Here is a 19896-nt window from a genome sequence, read left to right on the forward strand (position 1 = left end):
TCAGTGTGAGCTAGGGAATTCAGTGCAGCGAGGGAGTAGGTGCTGTTCATTTTAGGTAGCAACATTGTAAAGAGACTTCATAAAAGATAGTGAGAGTAGCGAGTCAGGAGAATTCATAAAAGAGCTGGCTCAGTCCATGGCTCCAGAGGGGACCGCTGAGTTCTGAGAAAATAGAGTTTGATGTCTCAGGAAAACAGGTCGTTGGTTGATAAGTATTTCTCTCATTTACCTTTGAATACTTGGATAATTTTAGTAATCGAGAAGGCAAGGGTGCAGAATAGCAATAAGGGAAACGGCAATCAGGAGGAAGGGACAGAGCATTCAAACTTATCAGCAAATAAGGTTAGAAGTTGCAAAATAATAAGACAACAGAATTAAAGGCACTCTATCTGAATGCACAAACTCAGTAACAAGATAGATGAATTCACAGCACAAATTGAAATAAACAGATATGACAATGCTGCAGAATAACCAAGGCTGGGAACTGAACAAGGATATTTGACATTTAGGAAGGAGAGTCAAAAAGGAAGAGGTGGGATGGCACTGTTACCAAAGGACGGGATCAGTTGATGTTTGTAGAAAACTAAACAGTAGGGTATGGCATAAATCAGCAAATTAGAGGTGCATGTGAAAAAGGGCATTGCAGAAATCATGTGAGACTTCAATCTACTTATAGATTAGGTAAATTTAATTAGCACTAACTCACTGGATGACAAATGCCTGGAACATATACAAGTATATATAGTTTTCTGGAACTATTTTAGAGGCAATGAGAAGTGCTAATTAGTAACATTTTTGGGAAAGTTGAATTCCCCCATGATCACTACCCTATTGCTTTTACTCTTCTCTGAAATTTGCCTACATTTCTGCTTTTCGATTTCCCTTGGACTGTTAAGGGATATATAGACCGCTCCCAGCAATGTGATTGCTTCTTTTTGGTTTTTCAGTTCTACCCATATGCTTCATTAGAAGAACCTTCTAAGATGTCATTCCTTCTTACTGCTGCAACATTCCCCCTCCTCTTTTACCTCCTTCCCTGAAGATCCTATATCCTGGAATATTGAGTTGCCAGCCAACCCTACCCCTTTCTCAACCATGTCTCAGAGACAGAAATGACATTATACCCACGTTTTAAGTTGCCCTCAGATGAGCCCTCAACTCATCTGCCTTGTTCATCAGACTCCATGCACCCCACCGCCCTCCCCACCGCCAAGTTAGAACACAGAAGAAATGTTTGGAAATGGGTGAAGAGATATAAAGGATTAGTTATATAGTGGGTAAAGAGATGTAAAGGATTGCTTAACCAACAGGAAGTGGAGAGAAGGATAAATGGGTTAGCTAGTGGAAGGCCATAGGGATCATTGCTGGAACCCCAATTACTTACAACTTATATCAATACCTCGAGTGGAGGGACCAAATCTATGGTAGCTAAATTTGCCGACGACACCAAGATAGGTGGAAGGCAAGTGGTTGAGAGCTTGCAAAGGGATAGAGACAGGTTGTGTGGGCAAAAAAAACTTGGCTGGCAGATGGAGTAAAATGTAGGAAAATGTGAACTTGTTCACTTTGGCAGGAAGAATAGAGAAGCAGCCTACTATTTAAGTGGTGAGAAATTGTAAAACACATAGGGTTCAGGGTATCCTGGTACATGAATCATGAAGTTAGTATGCAGGTCCAAGTGTCTTGGAAGGCAACTGGAATATTGGCGCGTATAGCAAGAGGAATGGAATATAAAAGTAAGGAAGTGTTACTGAAGTTGTACAGGATCTTGAGACCACATCTGGAATACTGTGCAGAATTTTGATGATCTTGTTTAAAAAAGGTTCATTCGACTCACTCCTGGGATGAAAGGAATATCTTATGAAGAAAGGTTCATAGAATCATACAGCGCAGAAGAGGCCCTTCAGCCCATCGAGTCCACACTGACACATTAGAAACACCTGAACTCCAACCTAATCCCATAGCCCTGAATGTTATGATGTGCCAAGTGCTCATCCAGATACTTTTAAAGGATAGTTGAGCAGGTTGGACCAAAACCCATGAAGTTTAAAATAAGGAGTCATTTTATTGAAATATATAAGATCTTGAGGGAACTTGACAAGATGGATGTTTCCTCGTGTCCAAGACAATAGAACTAGGGAACATATTTTAAGAATAAGGGGAGGAACGAGGAGAATTCTTTACTCAGAGGGTCTTCAGCATGTAGAATTCTCTTCCCCAGAAAGCTGGTTCACTGAATTTTTTTAAGGCGGTGTTAGCTAGACTTTTGATATGACAAAGGTCATAGGTTACCCGGGCCAGTCAGGAAAGTGGAGTTGAGACAAGAACATCCTCTGAATGCAGAGTAGGCTTCAAGGGCCGAATGGCCTACTCTTGCTCCTAAGTCCTTATATGGGCAATAGCAGACACAACAAATTGGTCAGAGATTATCTTGGCTGTGGTCATGATCATACACAAGGTCTGAAAGTAATTTAGCTGAAGTCTATTTGTGTATTTTAAAAATGCAGGAATTAATCACTAACATAGATCCAGTCACCATGCAACTGCCACACTTTAGGACTCAAAGTTCAGAAAAAAATGAACAGATTTAAGCAATCAATTTCATAAAAAACAGCTCAAGTTCTTTTTCTTTTAATTTCAAGGATCCATGCCTTTGAGAGAAACAATTTGACCACTCAATGCCATTCATCTGTTCACGGAGAACAGACTGTTTTATGGCACAGTTTAAGACTTGACAGCAAAATAGTAATTTTTCTCTAACTCAATCACACGAGTGTACTTTATTGGAACAGATCCGGCGACCAATAATATTACTGTCACATTCTTCTATGCTCTCTGCCTCCATTCAATTTATTTTAGAAAGTCCTTCTTTAGTTTGATCAACAATCTCAGATGAGATTGAGGCTTGGAACAAAGTCTAATATTCTTAAAATTCCTCTCTTTTGGAAGAAGAGTGAATATATACATATTTTCACTGGATTGCAGAAATCTATTTACATAATACTCTTGAAATGCTGGACTATTTTGTTTACAACAGAGGCGAGGTCTGTAGGTTGCAGCAGCCAAGTTGTACCTTGATACTGCATACCATGTGATCTTGATTGAGATATACCTAAATATTAGCAGATCTCTCATGATCCCTCCATCAATAAGTCATGGGATAAGTGATTTTACAAGCATAGCAGCTTTACACAGTGTATTATCCAATTGCTAAAGTGTAGATGCCTTGTTAAGGCTCTGGAGTACAACTGTTCCACTATCTTGAAATAAATATGAAGGTCAATTATGAAACTGAAATTAAGCGTGATGCAGAAATTTGCTTGGGCAGTATTTGATGTACTTATTTTCAAAATATTTAAGCTGTACTGTATCGGTGCTGGATCAAAGAATTTTCTTTCCACTGTTCAGGAGTGTAAAATATAGTTGCACTGGTGTAACCAATCCCTTGCACTTACCAAATTCAGTTTAAAAGCATAACATTTGAACTCTTAAGTCCTTCTATTCTAGTGTCTCTAATTAATATTATCCCTCCTCCCTTCTGAGTCCTTCTGACGGTTATATTTAGTTTATTTATTAGTGTCACAAGTAGGCTTACATTAACACTGCAATGAAGTTACTGTGAAAATCCCCTAGTCGCCACACTTCAGCACCTGTTCGGGTACACTGAGGGGGAATTTAGCATGGCCAATGAACCTAACCAGCATGTCTTTCAGACTGTGGGAGGAAACCTACGCAGACACAGAGAGAATGTGCAGACTCCGCACAGTGACCCAAGCCGGAAATTGAACGTGGGTTCCTGGCACTGTGACGCAGCAGTGCTAACCACTGTACCACCCCAAAATCTATATTTCTCTATGTCCTACATTAAAATTGTCCCAGAGAAATTTGAATCTGTATTTTTGTTGGGAGACATAATTGAGTTTTAAATATGTAAAATCATAATGAAACATTAATTACAACAATACATGTATCGCACCTTCTACTTCACCTATTCTTCCCTGCCAACAATAGTGGCAAAATGAGTAAGTTTTGTATCTTCTAAAATGTTTAAAAGCCAAAGTTTAGGGAAAACAATTATTTTGCCATTCGATATTACTTCGTCATGAAAACAAAGTGTGAACTGAGATGCACAGAATGACAGTGTTAGTGATTTACAATTTGGGGAAAAAATGAAAATACTGAAGGGGAGAAAACAATTCTTGCATGATTTTACACCTAAAAGTGAGAGTTGTTCAAAATTGCAACATGGATAATAGGATATTAAGTACAAAACTGATATCTTGAGAGCAACTGGCAATATTGACTTTTTTTTCTTTGTTGATCTATCACAATTGCACACATTATACACGTACATAACATTCATGAAACTGACAAGCAATTACTCCAGGAAAATAGCAAATAAACACATTTGAATAGGGAATACAAATGGCACTAGCAGACTGCATCAAGCTTCATTAACTCATGGTTTTATGAATCACACTGATATCGTTTAAAGTGAACAAACTAAGTCATATTTTTGACATCTTGGACCATTAAAATCACATAAGGCCAGCTAATCAAAATTTTATGAAATAAATGGAAACATTGTGTAGCAAGTATTAAAGCAAGACTTCAATCACACCCTAAGCCAAATTATGATGGTTTTCATTGTCTTACAATTTAATATTCTTCAGCAGAAATAAATCAAGTGGTACTGAAGAATTGGACCTGACCACATCATCTTCTGACACACTCTAAGCAAAAAATCTCCAACTATGTGCAATAAGTTTGCTATTAAAATTTGAGCCACTAATCAGAAATTGAAATTATGAAAAAAAGTGAAATAAATATTTTGAATGAAATTAATGAGGGGGTTGAAAGAATAAAAGAAGGTAATGGTCACAACTCACTTTACTTGCTTAGTCTAGTTTGTTTACGTGCTGTATTGTGTCAGAAAATTATATTTCAAAAGAACCACCATACTGAGAATAGCAAGAGCTTCATTTACATGACATTAAAATATACAAATCATGGGAACCTTTACAATTATCACAAACATTTGTGATTTTTAAAATGAAGTGCTTACCGCTTCAGTAGTTTAATCTTAGTAACAGTGCATTTGATTACAGTGCTTTTAACATGCACTACAAAATTTCATAACTTGGACTATGGGCTATTTGTCCATGACATTCTAACATGACGTTTAAACTCCTGGATTAGGTAGCATTTTGCAACAAAGTAGAATATATAATTCTAGTAATCTGTAGCACAGCAGCGTGCAATGTGTATTGTACAAGAACTGCTCCAAAACCTTTATAGAAACCAAATATACCTTCTTCTTTCTTGATTACATTAATGCAGTCCCTCATTCCTTCATACTGTGTGTTAATAGGAAGTACTTCAAACCCATGGTCTGTGTTGTCAATGATGGTGCGGGTTCCTTGAATATGAAGGCGGTGAAGTACTGTTTCTAATGGGTAAACCAAAACGTCAGCACAAAGATTTGCAACAAAGCTAGCGATAAGTTCAGGGAAGTAAGCATCCAGCACAGTTTGTACAGAATTAGAAGCATCAGCTGGTTGCTGGTGTGGTGTCTTTTTCCGAAGTAGAAAGAGAATAAATTTCTGGATGATGGCACTGATGATATAATGGAGTACTCCATGTAAGACAGTTGGAAAGAATAAAACTTTAAGAGGAAGCAGGCGTTTGCTATGAGGGACACCCATTCCCACCAGTCTACATATACCTTCCTTCACACAATCTAATATTCCTGGATTGTCTTTTATGATTTCACTCTGGAAATAGAACAGACACTAAGTTAGTCAAAATTAGAATATTTAACATATACATAGTTTATATCAAATAAACCAATATCATTAGTTATCTTCTAAATATTTATTTGTAATTCACTATACTTTAATATTTACATTTGGATAAGCAGTGTAAAGAGGAAGGGGCAATTTCTAGAACCAACAGTAAATAAAATCACGAAGCAATTTAGAAAGGTTTGTGCTTTCATGCATTAATTTTTTTATCATTGCATCTTGTTTGGCATGCATACATTTGCAGTGCATGTTGGAAGCACTGTAATCAAATGCATTGTTATTAAGATTAAACTACAGAAGCCATACCAAATTTCCTGGAGCACATATTCCAGGAGATGGTCAATCTGCAGTTGGAAGAGTTCAGAAGGGTAGCAAGTGGGTGACCTTCACAGAATAGGAACCCTCAAAGTGTGGCTCAAACTAAGTGCTGAATACTGTAACAACTTGGAAGAATGCAGTTTAGAGCATATGCACAGCACCATGAAGCAAATGACTACATGGGCGCAACAAGATATAGCAATGCAGTGATCGGAGGGAATTTGACAGAAGAGCAAACCGGAATCCCTGGCACTGCCAACCTGAGTCCTGCATAGCATGTTGCTTCAAGAGCCTCACTGAGCATGTCGAACATTTTTGGAAGGTGGGGAAGGAACAGAATTCATGGTCCGTGCACGACAGATAAACTGAAAGGGTCAAGGTCACGCAGGGAGTTTCAGGAGGTAGGGAGAAAATTAAAGAGTAGAACCTCAAAAGGTAATAATCTCTGGATTATTTCCAGTGTTGTGAACTGGTGAATATAGGAATAGTAGGATTCAATATGTTAATAGAATGGCTGAAGAAATGGTGCCCAAGGGATCACTTCAGATTCCCAATGAATTGGGACCAGAGTGCTGAATCAAAAGATGAGGTTTTGTAAGTTTCATTGGACATGCAGAAAGTCGAGGAAAGTCAGGGTGTAGAATTGGGCACTCTTCTGAACTCAGCACTGAGTTCAACAATTTCAAGACCCAACCATCCTGGAGGCATTTTTGAAAGTGAGCACATTAAACTAATTGTGATTATAACTGATCAAATGACCACCTGTGTACCTTGTCCTTCAACAGATTTATGATTATAACAATAAACGATCACTGTAACACCATTCCCCAAAATTTTAACAGTTGACTATTAAGCAAGGCAACTATTTACTTCATTCAATGTTATCAATGAGTTTTGTGAAGACAGAGAATGAAAACGTACCTGCACAGTCTCGATTAAACTAGCCGAATAGAAAGGCAAGGCCGCTGCACAAGTCAACCTGCAGGAAGAATTCATTTTTTAAAAAAAACAACCTAACTAAAATGACTAAAGTTCATGACTATGTTTAAATCCACGAAAAACTACCACACATTTCAAATTATCCACTGCGACTTCAAGGGGGAGAGAAGATAGTAAGGGAAATATGACAGCTTTATTTATCTATTAAATCCATAGCATCAACAACTTTAAAAAGGGGTATGTATTACTTTTAATGGCCCATAGATGGGTATTGGAAGAACAAAGTTTCAAATTTACACTAATGGTAGATTTAGAAGGTCATGCAAACTAATCACATTTGCAAAAAAATGGTGTTCAAGATAGCGCCAGAGCATGGCAATTTCTTGCGAGTTGTCCCTAGCATACCCCCAAATTCTATCTTTTCCTCTAATTCTCTCCATCCTTTCCTCTAATTTTCTCTTTTACTCTATGCTTCTCTGTATAGTGTGCAAGAAACAATACTTTTCACTGTATCCCAATTCATGTGACAATAATAAATCAAATCAAAACGAGGAAGAACTGTTGAATTGAGGATTAAGCCCATTTTGTCTGTTATTTAACAATTCCTATGTATGAGTAGAGCAAGACAAATAAATTGTATTCCTTGTCACTGCACAAGGGGAAGATATTCAGTATTGTGTTGCTCTTTGAAATAGCTAAAGAAGATTAAAAAGACTTAAGAGCTTTCATATTATTGATGATCAATTGCCAAGAAACAGCAATGAACAAGGCAAATGGAATACTAAATTACATATCTAAAACAATACTGTACAAGTCAAGAGGGAGTCATGGCTCAAACAACTTGAACTTGTATCTAATGCTGATGTCCGAGACACAAGGGATATTCTAGCTCTGGGGGCAGTTCAGAATCATGAAATACATTCCTTGCGCCAAAGGATGATGTTATGGGAGAAAGCTAGCAAACCATAACTTTTAGTTATGGAAGAAAGTGACATTAATAAGTTATGGAAGATAGTAAATGATTGTCAACTGTCCCTCAACCAGAAGACTCAGGATCGCGAGCTTCTATGGGCTTTTGTGCTGATTCTCAATCTGCAGATCTTTGGACACATGGGGGAAGATGTCCCACTAGGTAGTGGGAGTCAGAATGCAGGATTTGCTTGCATTTCTTTCCTTCTCTGCTGCTACTTTACCTCATTCTCATGGTGTTTGGATCCAAGACATGATGCAGCTTGATGGACAAGTTATTACTTTGTACAGCTGGTCATCCAGATAGATATCCAGCCCATTGTAGCGGATTTTGCCCAAATGCTTGTGGAGCTGGTTTTCAAGGACACTAGTATTTGTACGATCGTCCTCCTTTTGAATCTGGAGGATGTGGTGGAGACATTGCTGATGGAATTTCACTAGCATTCGTGCGTCACTGATACACAGTCCAGGTCTCACTACAGTACAGGAGTGTGGTGACAACAACTGCAACATGAGTTTTGTTGATTTGCGGAGGTCTTTGTTATCTAACACTTGTTGCCGTAGTTTGTAGAAGGCTGAACTGACCCAGCAGATCGGGTGTTAGATCTCTTCTTCAATGGTGGCCTTTTGAGAGAGGTGGTTGCCAGGCTGTGAAGTGTTCAACATATTTCAAGTCTTTCCTTCAACATATATGAGGGTAGAATATTTGGCTGTCCAGGTGCAAGTTGATAAGCTTTGTTTTGGCAATGTTCAAAAACAGGCTGAGCTTCTTATCTGCTGCAGAACAGGCAATGTCTGTAGTCATTCATAAACTGTAAATCAGTGGTTAGCATTGCTATCACACAGTGCCAGGGACCCGGGTTTGATTCCTGGCTTGGGTCACTATCTGTGCGGAGTTTGCACATTCTCCCCGTATCTGTGTGGGTTTCCTTTGGGTGCTCCAGTTTCCTCCCACAGTCCAAAGACATACTGGTTAGATGCATTTGCCATGCAAAGTTCTCCCTCAGTCTACCCAAAGAGGTGCTAGTGTGTCGACTCGGGGATTTTCACAGTAACTTCATTGCAGTGTTAATGTAAGCCGACTTGTGACAGTAATAAAAAAAGTTTAAAAATGCTTCATGTACATTTATGGTGGTCAGTTTAACTTTGGCAGAGAGGTGACTGAAGTTAAAAAAAAATTCCATCTAGGTGGTATTTGACACTAAATCCAGAGAGCAGTTGCTCTTTGGAGGTAAAGATTGGGAGCGGCACAGTGGCTAGCACTGCTGCCTTACAGCACCAGGGACCGGGGTTCAATTCTGGCCTTGAGTGTATGGAGTTTGCACGTTTTCCCCGTGTCTGCGTGGGTTTCCTCTGGGCGCTCTAGTTTCCTCTCACACTCCAAGGTTGTGTTGGTTAGATGGATTGGCCATCCTAAATTGGCCCTTAGTGTCCCAAGACATATAGGTTGGGGGATTAGAGGTAAATATGTGGGGTTACGAGGGTAGGGCCTGGGTAAGAGATTGTGTCAGAGAGTTGTTGCAGACTCGATGGGCTGAATGATCTCCTTCTGCACTAGAGAGATTCTATGAAATAAATAGCCACTGCCAGATAAATCAGGCTATCACACCACCTTACTTGACATAGATTCAGATATTGAAGGCTCCTGTTTCAGGTCTTACTCAAAATGTACCATTAAGTAGTTGCAGAATTGTGAAAAAGTTTCTTGGGCATGCAAACCTTTGGAGGACCACCCACAGAGCCAAATGGTTGTGGCAGGGTCAATAAACGTGAAGTGTTTCGGGAATTCTCGACATTTTTCTTGGATTTATTTGGCAACAAGACCATGTCAATGGTCCTTCTGGAAAGTTTGAAGCTACACTGTCTCTGGTAGGATTCTGCATCCAAAGGAGAAAGGTGATTTAGGAAAATGCAAATCTGGGCCGGAATTCTCCCCAAAAAATTCAAAGTGTCGAATTTGCATGAAAACTGGAGTAATTGATGGTGTTTGTTTCAGAGAGAGATCAGAGAAGAGTTTTTCACACAATATCACCGGCCCGATCGCTGGCCCCCCCAACCATTCTTGGGCCATCCCCGAAGTCCCCCTCCCAGCCCACCCGATCTCTAGCACCTCCCCCCCCACCCCTCACAGCAAGCTGACCTTCTCCCCCATCCAGGTTTCCCCTGGGCATTGGCATCCTGGCAGTGTCCCCCAATTCCCCAGCCTGCCCTGATCATTGGCATCCCTCCTTCCTCCATCTGTCTGCAGAGTGGCAGCTGGACCTCCCCCCACCCATTGCCCCATCAGGCCCCACCCCACCGTCACTGCTCCATGCCCAATGGGCAGTGGCAAGGTGCCCCAGGTCATTGGCACTTTGCCCCTTAGGCAGTGTCAGGGGCACAGGCTAGCACTGCCAGGATGCCAATGCCCAGGGGAAACCCCCTCCTGCAGCCCAACCCTCTGGGGACCCCGGTTGCCCCCCTTCACTCCAGTGGGGTCAGGCTGCTAGTTCCCTTTAGTGGAGAGCTAGTGTAATCCCCACTGGAGTGAACCACAGGGAGTTGGGAAGAGATGCTAGCTCTTCAGTCCCTGGCTCACTAATGATATTTAAAATATATGGAAATACCTACTTAAATGGTCTTGGCACCTCCCCACCGATTTCTGGCACGGAGTTGATACCACTGAAATGCAGCACTGGGAGATGCTATTGGTGCGGGAACGCATGCCCAAATCTCACGCATCGGCCACCACGGGATTCTCCCAGCCCGCTGTGCTAAAAAAAAATCAGCTCAGCGGGATGGGAGAATCACACCCTTGAATTTTCCCCAATATGGACAAGTGAAAACACCTTGATACATCGCACAACAGGATTCACCTTCCTTCCCTTCTTGAAAATGCTTACATTTGTTTGGAAATACTTGGACACCTGGTTGTAAATGTCAGGTAAACTTGAAATTAATGCTGAAGGGTTAGTGGTCATAGGTTGTACCATCTGTTTTACTCTTACGCTCCAGTAACAATGGCACATGTTACACAACGTCATTGTCCTGAAGTCGAGGAGGAGTTCTTTTTCCTCCCAAATCCATAGGACGAGTGCATGGAGTCTTGATGTGACTAAAAGCTCACCAGCTTTGAAGATCTCAGCTGGAATACCATCAGGACACAAACTTTGTTGTTTTTCACCTATTTGATTCATTGTTGCAGCTCTTCCATCGATGGTGGTCGACCTCACCCATGGATTTGACCACAGCGTAATTGAGGATAGCCTGGAGAGAATCAGTTGCTGCTGTAGATTCACAGTTGAACAGTTGTTGAAAACATTCTTTCCAGCATTGATGGATGGCATCGTCATCCTTAAGAGGAGAAACACCATCCTGTAAGCAAAAGGGTTTTATTCATTTGACCTTGGTCAAATGGAGCTGGTGGCTTCAAAAAGCTTTGAGCTTTGTATGTCATGATGGGTGGCATATTGGTGGATGTCTCTGGATTTACTTTTGTTTTTGGTACACGGTTAAAAAAGGTAAATCTTCAACATTACTCGAAATTTAATAGTGATAGTAAGGCAAGAGGAGTTAGGTTTAAATTATTTTTTAAAAATTAGAAACTATTTCAAACAAGACTTCACACAAAGGATATCAATACATGGAGTAGTGTTAAAAATCTTGAAATTATCAAAGAGTACAGGGGGTAGACAGGAAAGTTCAGAGCTGAGGCCACAACAATTCAGCCATGATTTTATCAAATGGATGAGCAGGTTTGAGGGGGCAAATGTCCTGCTCCAGCTCCTAATTCTTATGTTTGTGATACGCCAATTATAAAATGAGCCAAGTGGGCCTAAGGAGCCGATCTAATCTCCTTCTACTTTGTGATCTTTAGAGTTGAGCAGTTTTAGAAAGATCCTTTTGAACTGTTTCAATGCAGCTACGCTAGACAAAGGATTCTGGGACTGATATTTTGGGAGCACACAATTATTAAATTCCACTTTTAATTTAAAAAAATGTTAATTCTCAAGCCCTATAGTGCAGCACATGATCAGAGCTGAAGAATAGAATAAGTAGTGGTTCAGAGTACAAAACTATTGTAACTAGACTAACAATTAGCAAGACTGGTCATAAAAGCCTTAGCTAGACTCAAATTAGTGTAGGTAAATGCTAAGATAACCCATAGCCATCAATAGTTTCAAGAGATAAAATTCTCAAACCAAACAAGGAATCACATAATTCTTGTTGCAACTTACCCTTTCAGTACAAGGTGACCAGCTATTTGTTTTGGACTCCATTTATGGGAAACCTCTCTGCAATACAATAAAACCTTACAAGGTAATGCTGTGCAGACTAAATATTCAATTATGCAAACAAACTAAAATATAACACACAAAAGTAAAACTTGCAAGCAGCATCTTGTGTAGACAGGAGTGGTAGCTAATCAGATGTTCAGCTGCTGAAAATGCAATTGTCTTTCCAATAAAAACTCACTACATTGCAATTATTATTGAACAGCCCAATCTTTAAGTATAGTTCATGGAATAAAAGTTAAAGGAGCAACATGGATCTGAAATTGGCTGAGTGATAGGAACTATTAAGTAGTGGTTAATGGATGGCTTTGGGATTTTAGTGCGGTTCTCCAAGGGTCAATGTTAAAACCTTTTTATTAATGAATCTTTGTGTACAGGATACAACTTAAAAGTTTGTGGATGATACAAACCTTGGAAACATTGTGAAGATAATGTAGAACTTCATGACAGACAATTTGGAATAGGCAGAAAGGTGGCAGATGAAGTTCAATGCAAAGAAATGTGAAGTGATTCATTTTGGTAGGAGGAACAAGGTGGGACAACATAAAATAAAGGATACAAATCTAAAAGGGATGCACGAACAGAGTGACCTAGATGAACATATAAATTATGGAAGGTGGTAGGATGGGTTGAGAGAGCAGTTAATAAAGCTTACAGTATCCTGGGCTTCATTAATAGGGACCTACATACAAGAGCAAGGAGGTTATGTTGAACTTCACGAGTTCGGCCTCACCTCGAGTACTGTGTCATGTTTTAGATACTACACTTCAGAAATGTAAAGGCACTGGAGAGTGCAAAACAAATGCACAAAAATGGCTCCAGGTGTGAGGAACTTCAGTTATGAAGAGAGATTGGAGAGGTTAGGATGGTTTCCCTTGGAGAAAAAAGGCCAAGAGCAGATTTTATAGAGGTATTCAGCATCATGAGGTGTCTGGACAGAGTAGACAAGAAGAAAGTGTTCCCACCCATGAAAGGGTCGAGGATGAGAAGGCATAGATTTAAGCGGTGTCTTTGTTTTAATTTGACCAACTGGCATGGATCAGTTAACACTCGAGTGTGTGGTGGAGGCAGGTTCAATCAAAAGGAATGAGATTATTATTTGAAAAAGAACAACATGCAGGGTTATGGGGAGAAGGTGAGAGAAAGTGAATTGCTCATTTAGAAGGTCAGTGCAAACGCAATGGGCAGAGTGGGCTCCTTCTGTACTGTAAAATTAGAATCATCACAGAATCATAGAACCCCTACAGTGCAGGAGGAGGCCATTTGGCTCATTGAGCCTGCACTGTCAACAATCTCACCTGTCTCTATCCCTGTAACCCCACGTATTTACCCTGCTAGTCCCCCTGTCACCAAGGGGCAATTTAGTATGGTCAATCAACCTAACCCACAAATCTTTGGACTGTGGGAAGAAACCGGAGCACCCGGAAGAAATCCACGCAGACATGGGGAGAACATGCAAACTCCACATAGACAGTGACCCGAGGCTGGAATTGAAAGAGTCCCTGGTGCTGTAGGGCAACAGTGCTAACCACTCTGCTGCCCTTTATAGTGGAAAATTAATGAAAGATATAATTAACATTGCATTGGTTTGGCACTTGGGCACATAAAAAGAAAACAATTTTTCCCATATATATCCCAGCAACATGTTTTCCAATAAAGTTTACTCGCTATATACATATTAAATTTTGAAATAATCAATCAATGATTCTGTAGAAATAGCAGCAGTTTTCAGGAAGCACACATGGATGGGGCCTACCTGGGAAGTGGTGTGAATTCGCTGATGATGCCTTCAGTACCCAGTGCTATTCCTTGAACAATAAATGTGCTTCCCATCCCTTTCCACAATCCTTTTAGGCCCTGCAAGTGTGAAATAGAAAAAGACATGATTGCATTTCCTAGGTACTTACATTATTAATATTATTATAAATAAGATTGTATAAAAAGGATATTAATCAAAAGCTACTAAGGGAAATGTTAATTTTTTTTAACAAATGATAAATATTATCAGTACATTTCCCAAAACTTACTATTTTCTAGTGTGCTGCCTGGCTTTCATCACTCAGTAGGGTACAAGGGAATAAGAGTGAGAATGAGGAAGACTTACAAACAGAAGTTGGTGTGGAAACAATCCAAGTCTTCAAGATTTCTAATTATTTTAAAACCAGACCATGGTTTCAAGCTCTGCTTCAATGTACATTGCACCCAGGATTTGTAACTCTGTTCTCTCCCCACAAGAAAAAGGTTTATGAAAAATGTAAGCTGCAGAATACAATTTAAAATCAGTGGGGGGGAATTGAATAAAGCAAAGAGTATGGAAACAAAACTAGGTAACATAAAAGGGTGGCTTGGTGGTTAGCACTGCTGCCTCTCAGTGCCAGGGACTTGGGTTCAACTCTGCCTGTGGAGCTTGCACATTCTCACCGTGTCTTCGTGGGTTTCCTCCCACATTCTAAAGATGTACAGGTTAGGTGGATTGACCACGTTAAATTGGTACTTGTGTGTCCAATAATGCATAGGTTAGGTGGATTAGCCAGGGTAAAGGTGCAGGGTTGAGAAAATAGGGTGGAGGGGAGGACCGGTGGATTAGCCTTGGTAAATGCACAGGGTTACGGGGACAGGGTGGAGGGGAGGGGCAGGTAGGATGTTCCTTTGTAGAGTCGGTGCAGACTTGATGGACCGAATGGCCTCATCCTGCACTTTAAGGATTCTATGGTTCTATGGAATCTGTAAATCTTTTAAATATATAAAAGGATAGTTGAGGTGATGGCACTAATTAGCAACAAAAATGGAAATCTTCTTGTGAAGGGAAAGGGCATGACTTGGATATTGCACCTGTCTCCATAGGAGAATAAATTTAATGTCAGAGTAAAGGAGGGGATAGCATAGAAAAAGATAAGAAGGTGCTGAATAGATTGGAATGACTCAAAGTTAACTGTTCCAGATGGAATGCATGCTAAGGTGGAGATGGAAGAAATTGTGTCTATGACTTTCAATGCTCCTTGAATATTGTGGTGGTGCCAGAGGACTGGAGGGTTGCAAATATTACACCCTGTTCAAATCAGGAGAGAGAAATAAATATGGTCAAACAGGTGGTCTAAAAAACAGTGGTGGGAAACTACAAGAATACCATTGTCAAAGAAAGAAATTAGGAAAAAAATAATTCTCGCATATAGAAATAAGTAATAAGACACACTCAGCATGGACTGGTTACCCAAATAATTCATGACTAATCGGATTGCTTTTTATGATGGAGTAACAGAGCTTGCTAATGACAGCAGTGAAGGTGTATATGAATTTTCAAAAGGCATTTGATAATGTACCAGATAATAGACATGGTCTTCCCTGTTCAATAGGAGTCAATATTAGGACCACTCCTCGTAAACTATATCTTTAGCAAAGATGGGAACAAATTTTTGAAATGTGTGCAACAGAACTTTTTTGATCAGTATATGTCAGCCCAATGAAGGGAGTGATACTGGATCTAGTTCTGGGAAATGAGGTTAAGTGGAGCATGTTGCAGTGGGAGAGCATTTTGGGGAACTGGGCTAACTTCAGTGAGTTGAAAAGCAATCTGGCCCAAGTGAGTTGGAGTAAAAGATTGTTAGGCAAAGTGAGAATTGAAGAATGAGAGATATTTCAGGTGCAGAGTAATCATATTCCTGTGAGGGGGAAAGAAGTACCAAAGCTCCACAGATGAATAAAGATAGAAGTTCAAATGAAACAGAAAAAAGGAAGTTTAGTACAATTTTAATACAGGAGAGAACCAAGCTTAATACAGAAAGTACAGAGGAGATCTAAAAAAGGAAAAAAAGGGAAGTATATGAAAGATCAGCAGATATCAATGAGAATCCAAAATTATTTTATAAACACAAATAGTAAAGAGTAGTCAAAAAAATTATGGATATTAGGGACCGAAAAGATGATATCGCACAGGCAGACAGTCAATGTAGCAGTAACAGATAAACCAACAGTGATATTAGATAGGATAAAAGACCAAGCAGTAGTATTATCCAGTCCAAATGGGATGCATCTTGGTTACTGAGTTAAGTAAAGGATGGAAATTTTGAAGATTCTGGCCACAACATCCCAGACACCACCATCACCGGATATGCCCCACCTCCAGGGTAGCCCCCAGAACAGATGGCGGAACAGTGGTATACAGTCAGAAGTGGGGGAGGGGGGGTCTCCTGGGTAAGCTCAACATTGACTTTGAATTCCATGAAGCATCATGGAATCAGGTCAAACATGGGCAAGAAACCTCCCGCTGATTACTACCTACCTTCCTCCCTCAGCTGATGAATCAGTACTCCTCCACGTTGAAGCACGGAGTAGTGAGGGCATAGCATGGACTCGGAGGTGGGGGTGTGGTGGACTTCAATGTCCATTACCGAGAGAGGTTTGGTAATACCACTACTGACCAAATGGCAGAGTCCCGAAGGACATAGCTGCTAGGTTGGATCTGCGGCAGGTCTGCGCCACCAAACCTGCCACGGATGTATTGGGAGAATCCCACCCCAAGATAGCTGCTGAAAACAGTTTTAAAAATTGTTTCGAGCAACTAGATTGGCTCATTTTCATGTGCGCTGGCTGTTCACTGTTGGTTCATTAGTTGCTTCAAATATGGTTGAACAATCAGAAAGGAAGGTAATTGACATTTTTCAACTGACAGGATTTTTTGTTATACATCAAGAACACCACGTATGACAAGACAGTTTTTTCCTGCTTTGCCTACAATATATGCAAAACCTCTAGTCAAAAATACAATTAAGCTGATGTCCCTTCAATTGACAATGTTTTAACAAAATTTATTTTCATTTAATTTTCCTCAATTTACCTGTTTGCCCGAGCTATTAGGACTTCCATGGACACAAGAATCTTGTGCCATTCCAAGTTCATTTAAAAGTTCATCAAAAGTCAAGCTTGCTTCTTTTTCTTTACCATCATCAAAACCTATATTGTTATTGCACCATTTCTAGAAATCCTTGAACCTAATATTCCCCTTGTACAAAGATTTGTTTTGTCCTCAAAGGGAAATAGAAAGTCATAAAAAGGGGGTGAATCCATCAATTTTTAATGGTATTGGTATGACTTGAGGTAATGATCACATGATAAGGTGTGTAATCAGATATAGTTTTAAAAAGTTGAATGCAGCAACACAAACCAGTGACATTATAAGAACATAAGAAATAGGAGCAGGAGTAGACCATCTAGCCCCTCGAGCCTGCCCCGCCATTCAATAAGATCATGGCTGATCTGAAGTGGATCAGTTCCACTTACCCGCCTGATCCCCGTAACCCCTAATTCCCATACCGATCAGGAATCCATCTATCCGTGATTTAAACATATTCAACCAGGTAGCCTCCACCACTTCAGTGGGCAGAGAATTCCAGAGATTCACCACCCTCTGAGAGAAGTTCCTCCTCAACTCTGTCCTAAACTGACCCCCCTTTATTTTGAGGCTGTGCCCTCTAGTTCTAGCTTCCTTTCTAAGTGGAAAGAATCTCTCCACCTCTACCTTATCCAGCCCCTTCATTATCTTATAGGTCTCTATAAGATCCCCCCATAGTCTTCTAAATTCCAGCGAGTACAAACCCAATCTGCTCAGTCTCTCATAGTCAACACCCTTCATCTCTGGTATCAACCTGGTGAACCTTCTCTGCACTCCCTCCAAGGCCAATATATCCTTCCGCAAATAAGGGGACCAATACTGCACACAATATTCCAGCTGCGGCCTCACCAATGCCCTGTACAGATGCAGCAAGACATCTCTGCTTCTATATTCTATCCCCCCTTGCGATATAGGCCAACATCCCATTTGCCTTCTTGATCATCTGTTGCACCTGCAGACTAGGTTTTTGCATCTTATGCACAAGGACCCCCAGGTCCCTTTGCACAGTAGCATGTTGCAATTTTTTTCCATTTAGATAATCCAATTTGCTATTATTTCCTCCAAAGTGAATAACCTCGCATTTGTCAACGTTATACTCCATCTGCCAGATCCTCGCCCACTCACTCAGCCTGTCCAAGTCTCTCTGCAGACCTTCTAAGCCCTCCACACGATTCACTTTTCCATTTATCTTTGTGTCGTCTGCAAACTTTGTTACCCTACACTCAGTCCCCTCCTCCAGATAGTCTATATAAATATAGTGGAGTTGCCCTACATCAGTCGGCAAGATGTTTTGCAATTCAAAGCACCATTGCAAAGTTGCAGGAGCATATTGCAGGTCACGCATCTTGATAGCTCAACTATCACATGGAGTCAAGTTTCCTGAACGTTTTGAAGACAGTATTTACATAGACTGCTAAACTGAAACAAGAGTTTCATGCAGTAAATAAATATAACAAGAACATGAGCAAGATCATCAAAGAGCCTTGAATTATGCTGAGCCAACTGAGGGACAGCAAGATTCTGCAAAACTTCTGAAAATATCTAAACTTTTGTATAAACTCGAAGCAAATTTCAATTAACCAGAGATACAAATTAGATAGAGTAAGTTGAGGCAAATAAGTCTTTTTGGCATTTCAATGAAAGCTGCAACAAATGTTTCTAAGAATTTGGTTTGTAAAAGAAACAGGGAAAAAAAGCAGCCAAATGCAAGACTGCATGTCTTGAGTGGGAGGGGGGCATGTGCAAAAAGACTATTTGCATTTTTAATACAAGGCAATTGTAAAGACCTACCTGAGTTTTGCTGAAATGGTACATGGTATTGACAACAGTGAAAGGAGTAAGATGATAATTTTTTGCATGATAATTGACCTGGAATTAAAAAAGTTAAAATAATCAACCATTTTAATATCACTAAAACCCAAGACACCCTTCTGAATCTTAAAAATTGCGCTAATACACACCTCTACATTCTCAAAATTAGCTTGCATTGTGTTGTTAGTTTGCCAACACTTTCTCATTATAAACTTGTATGTCCCCATTTATAATGAAAATCTCCCAAGTAAAAGTCCCAATCTTATATTGATACAACTTGGCCACACGATGATTTTACTCTCTCAAAAAAAAAAATCAAATTGCTTTCAAAGTGTTGACCTGCCATTTTTCTTCGCAGGAACTTAAATTTCCCATTTTGAAAATAAGGGTTTAAATACAAAACAAAAAATATGTTTCACAATAATGACTAATTCTGATTTGATTTGTGCCTTTTAATGATCTTTAAACTTGAAGGCCTCAGCTTTTCTGAAAAACCTGGGATTTTTTTTATCATATTTGCTCAGAGTAAAGATAGACTGCTGAATCATACAATCATATGAATTAGGAACAGGCCACTCAGCCCCTTGAGCCTGCTCCACCATTAAATAATACCATGACTGATCTGATTGCAACTTCAACCGGGGGCGGCACGGTAGCACAGTGGTTAGCACTGCTGCTTCACAGCTCCAGGGACCTGGGTTCGATTCCCGGCTTGGGTTTGTGTGGAGTTTGCACATTCTCCCCGTGTCTGCGTGGGTTTTCTCCGGGTGCTCCGGTTTCCTCCCACAGTCCAAAGATGTGCGGGTTAGGTTGATTGGCCATGCTAAAAAATTGCCCCTTAGTGTCCTGAGATGCGTAGGTTAGAGGGATTAGTGGGCAAAATATGTAGGGA

General features: G+C 40.2%; 1 protein-coding gene across 1 annotated transcript in view; it reads right to left on the reverse strand.

The window, feature by feature from the left end:
* Positions 1 to 2599: 2599 nt before the first annotated feature.
* The window catches only part of slc25a46 (solute carrier family 25 member 46), a 36367-nt gene continuing 19070 nt past the window's right edge, over positions 2600 to 19896 (reverse strand). Inside the window, exons 4-8 of the mRNA XM_078214676.1 lie at positions 18984 to 19061; positions 14061 to 14161; positions 12248 to 12304; positions 7044 to 7101; positions 2600 to 5774 (exon numbers count right to left, since the gene is read on the reverse strand). Of these exons, the coding sequence (XP_078070802.1) occupies positions 5196 to 5774; positions 7044 to 7101; positions 12248 to 12304; positions 14061 to 14161; positions 18984 to 19061 (873 nt within the window). The 3' untranslated portion in view covers positions 2600 to 5195. The remainder of the gene's footprint in view (positions 5775 to 7043; positions 7102 to 12247; positions 12305 to 14060; positions 14162 to 18983; positions 19062 to 19896) is intronic.

This window comes from Mustelus asterias, chromosome 6 (assembly GCF_964213995.1).
Source record: "Mustelus asterias chromosome 6, sMusAst1.hap1.1, whole genome shotgun sequence".
NCBI lineage: Eukaryota > Metazoa > Chordata > Chondrichthyes > Carcharhiniformes > Triakidae > Mustelus > Mustelus asterias.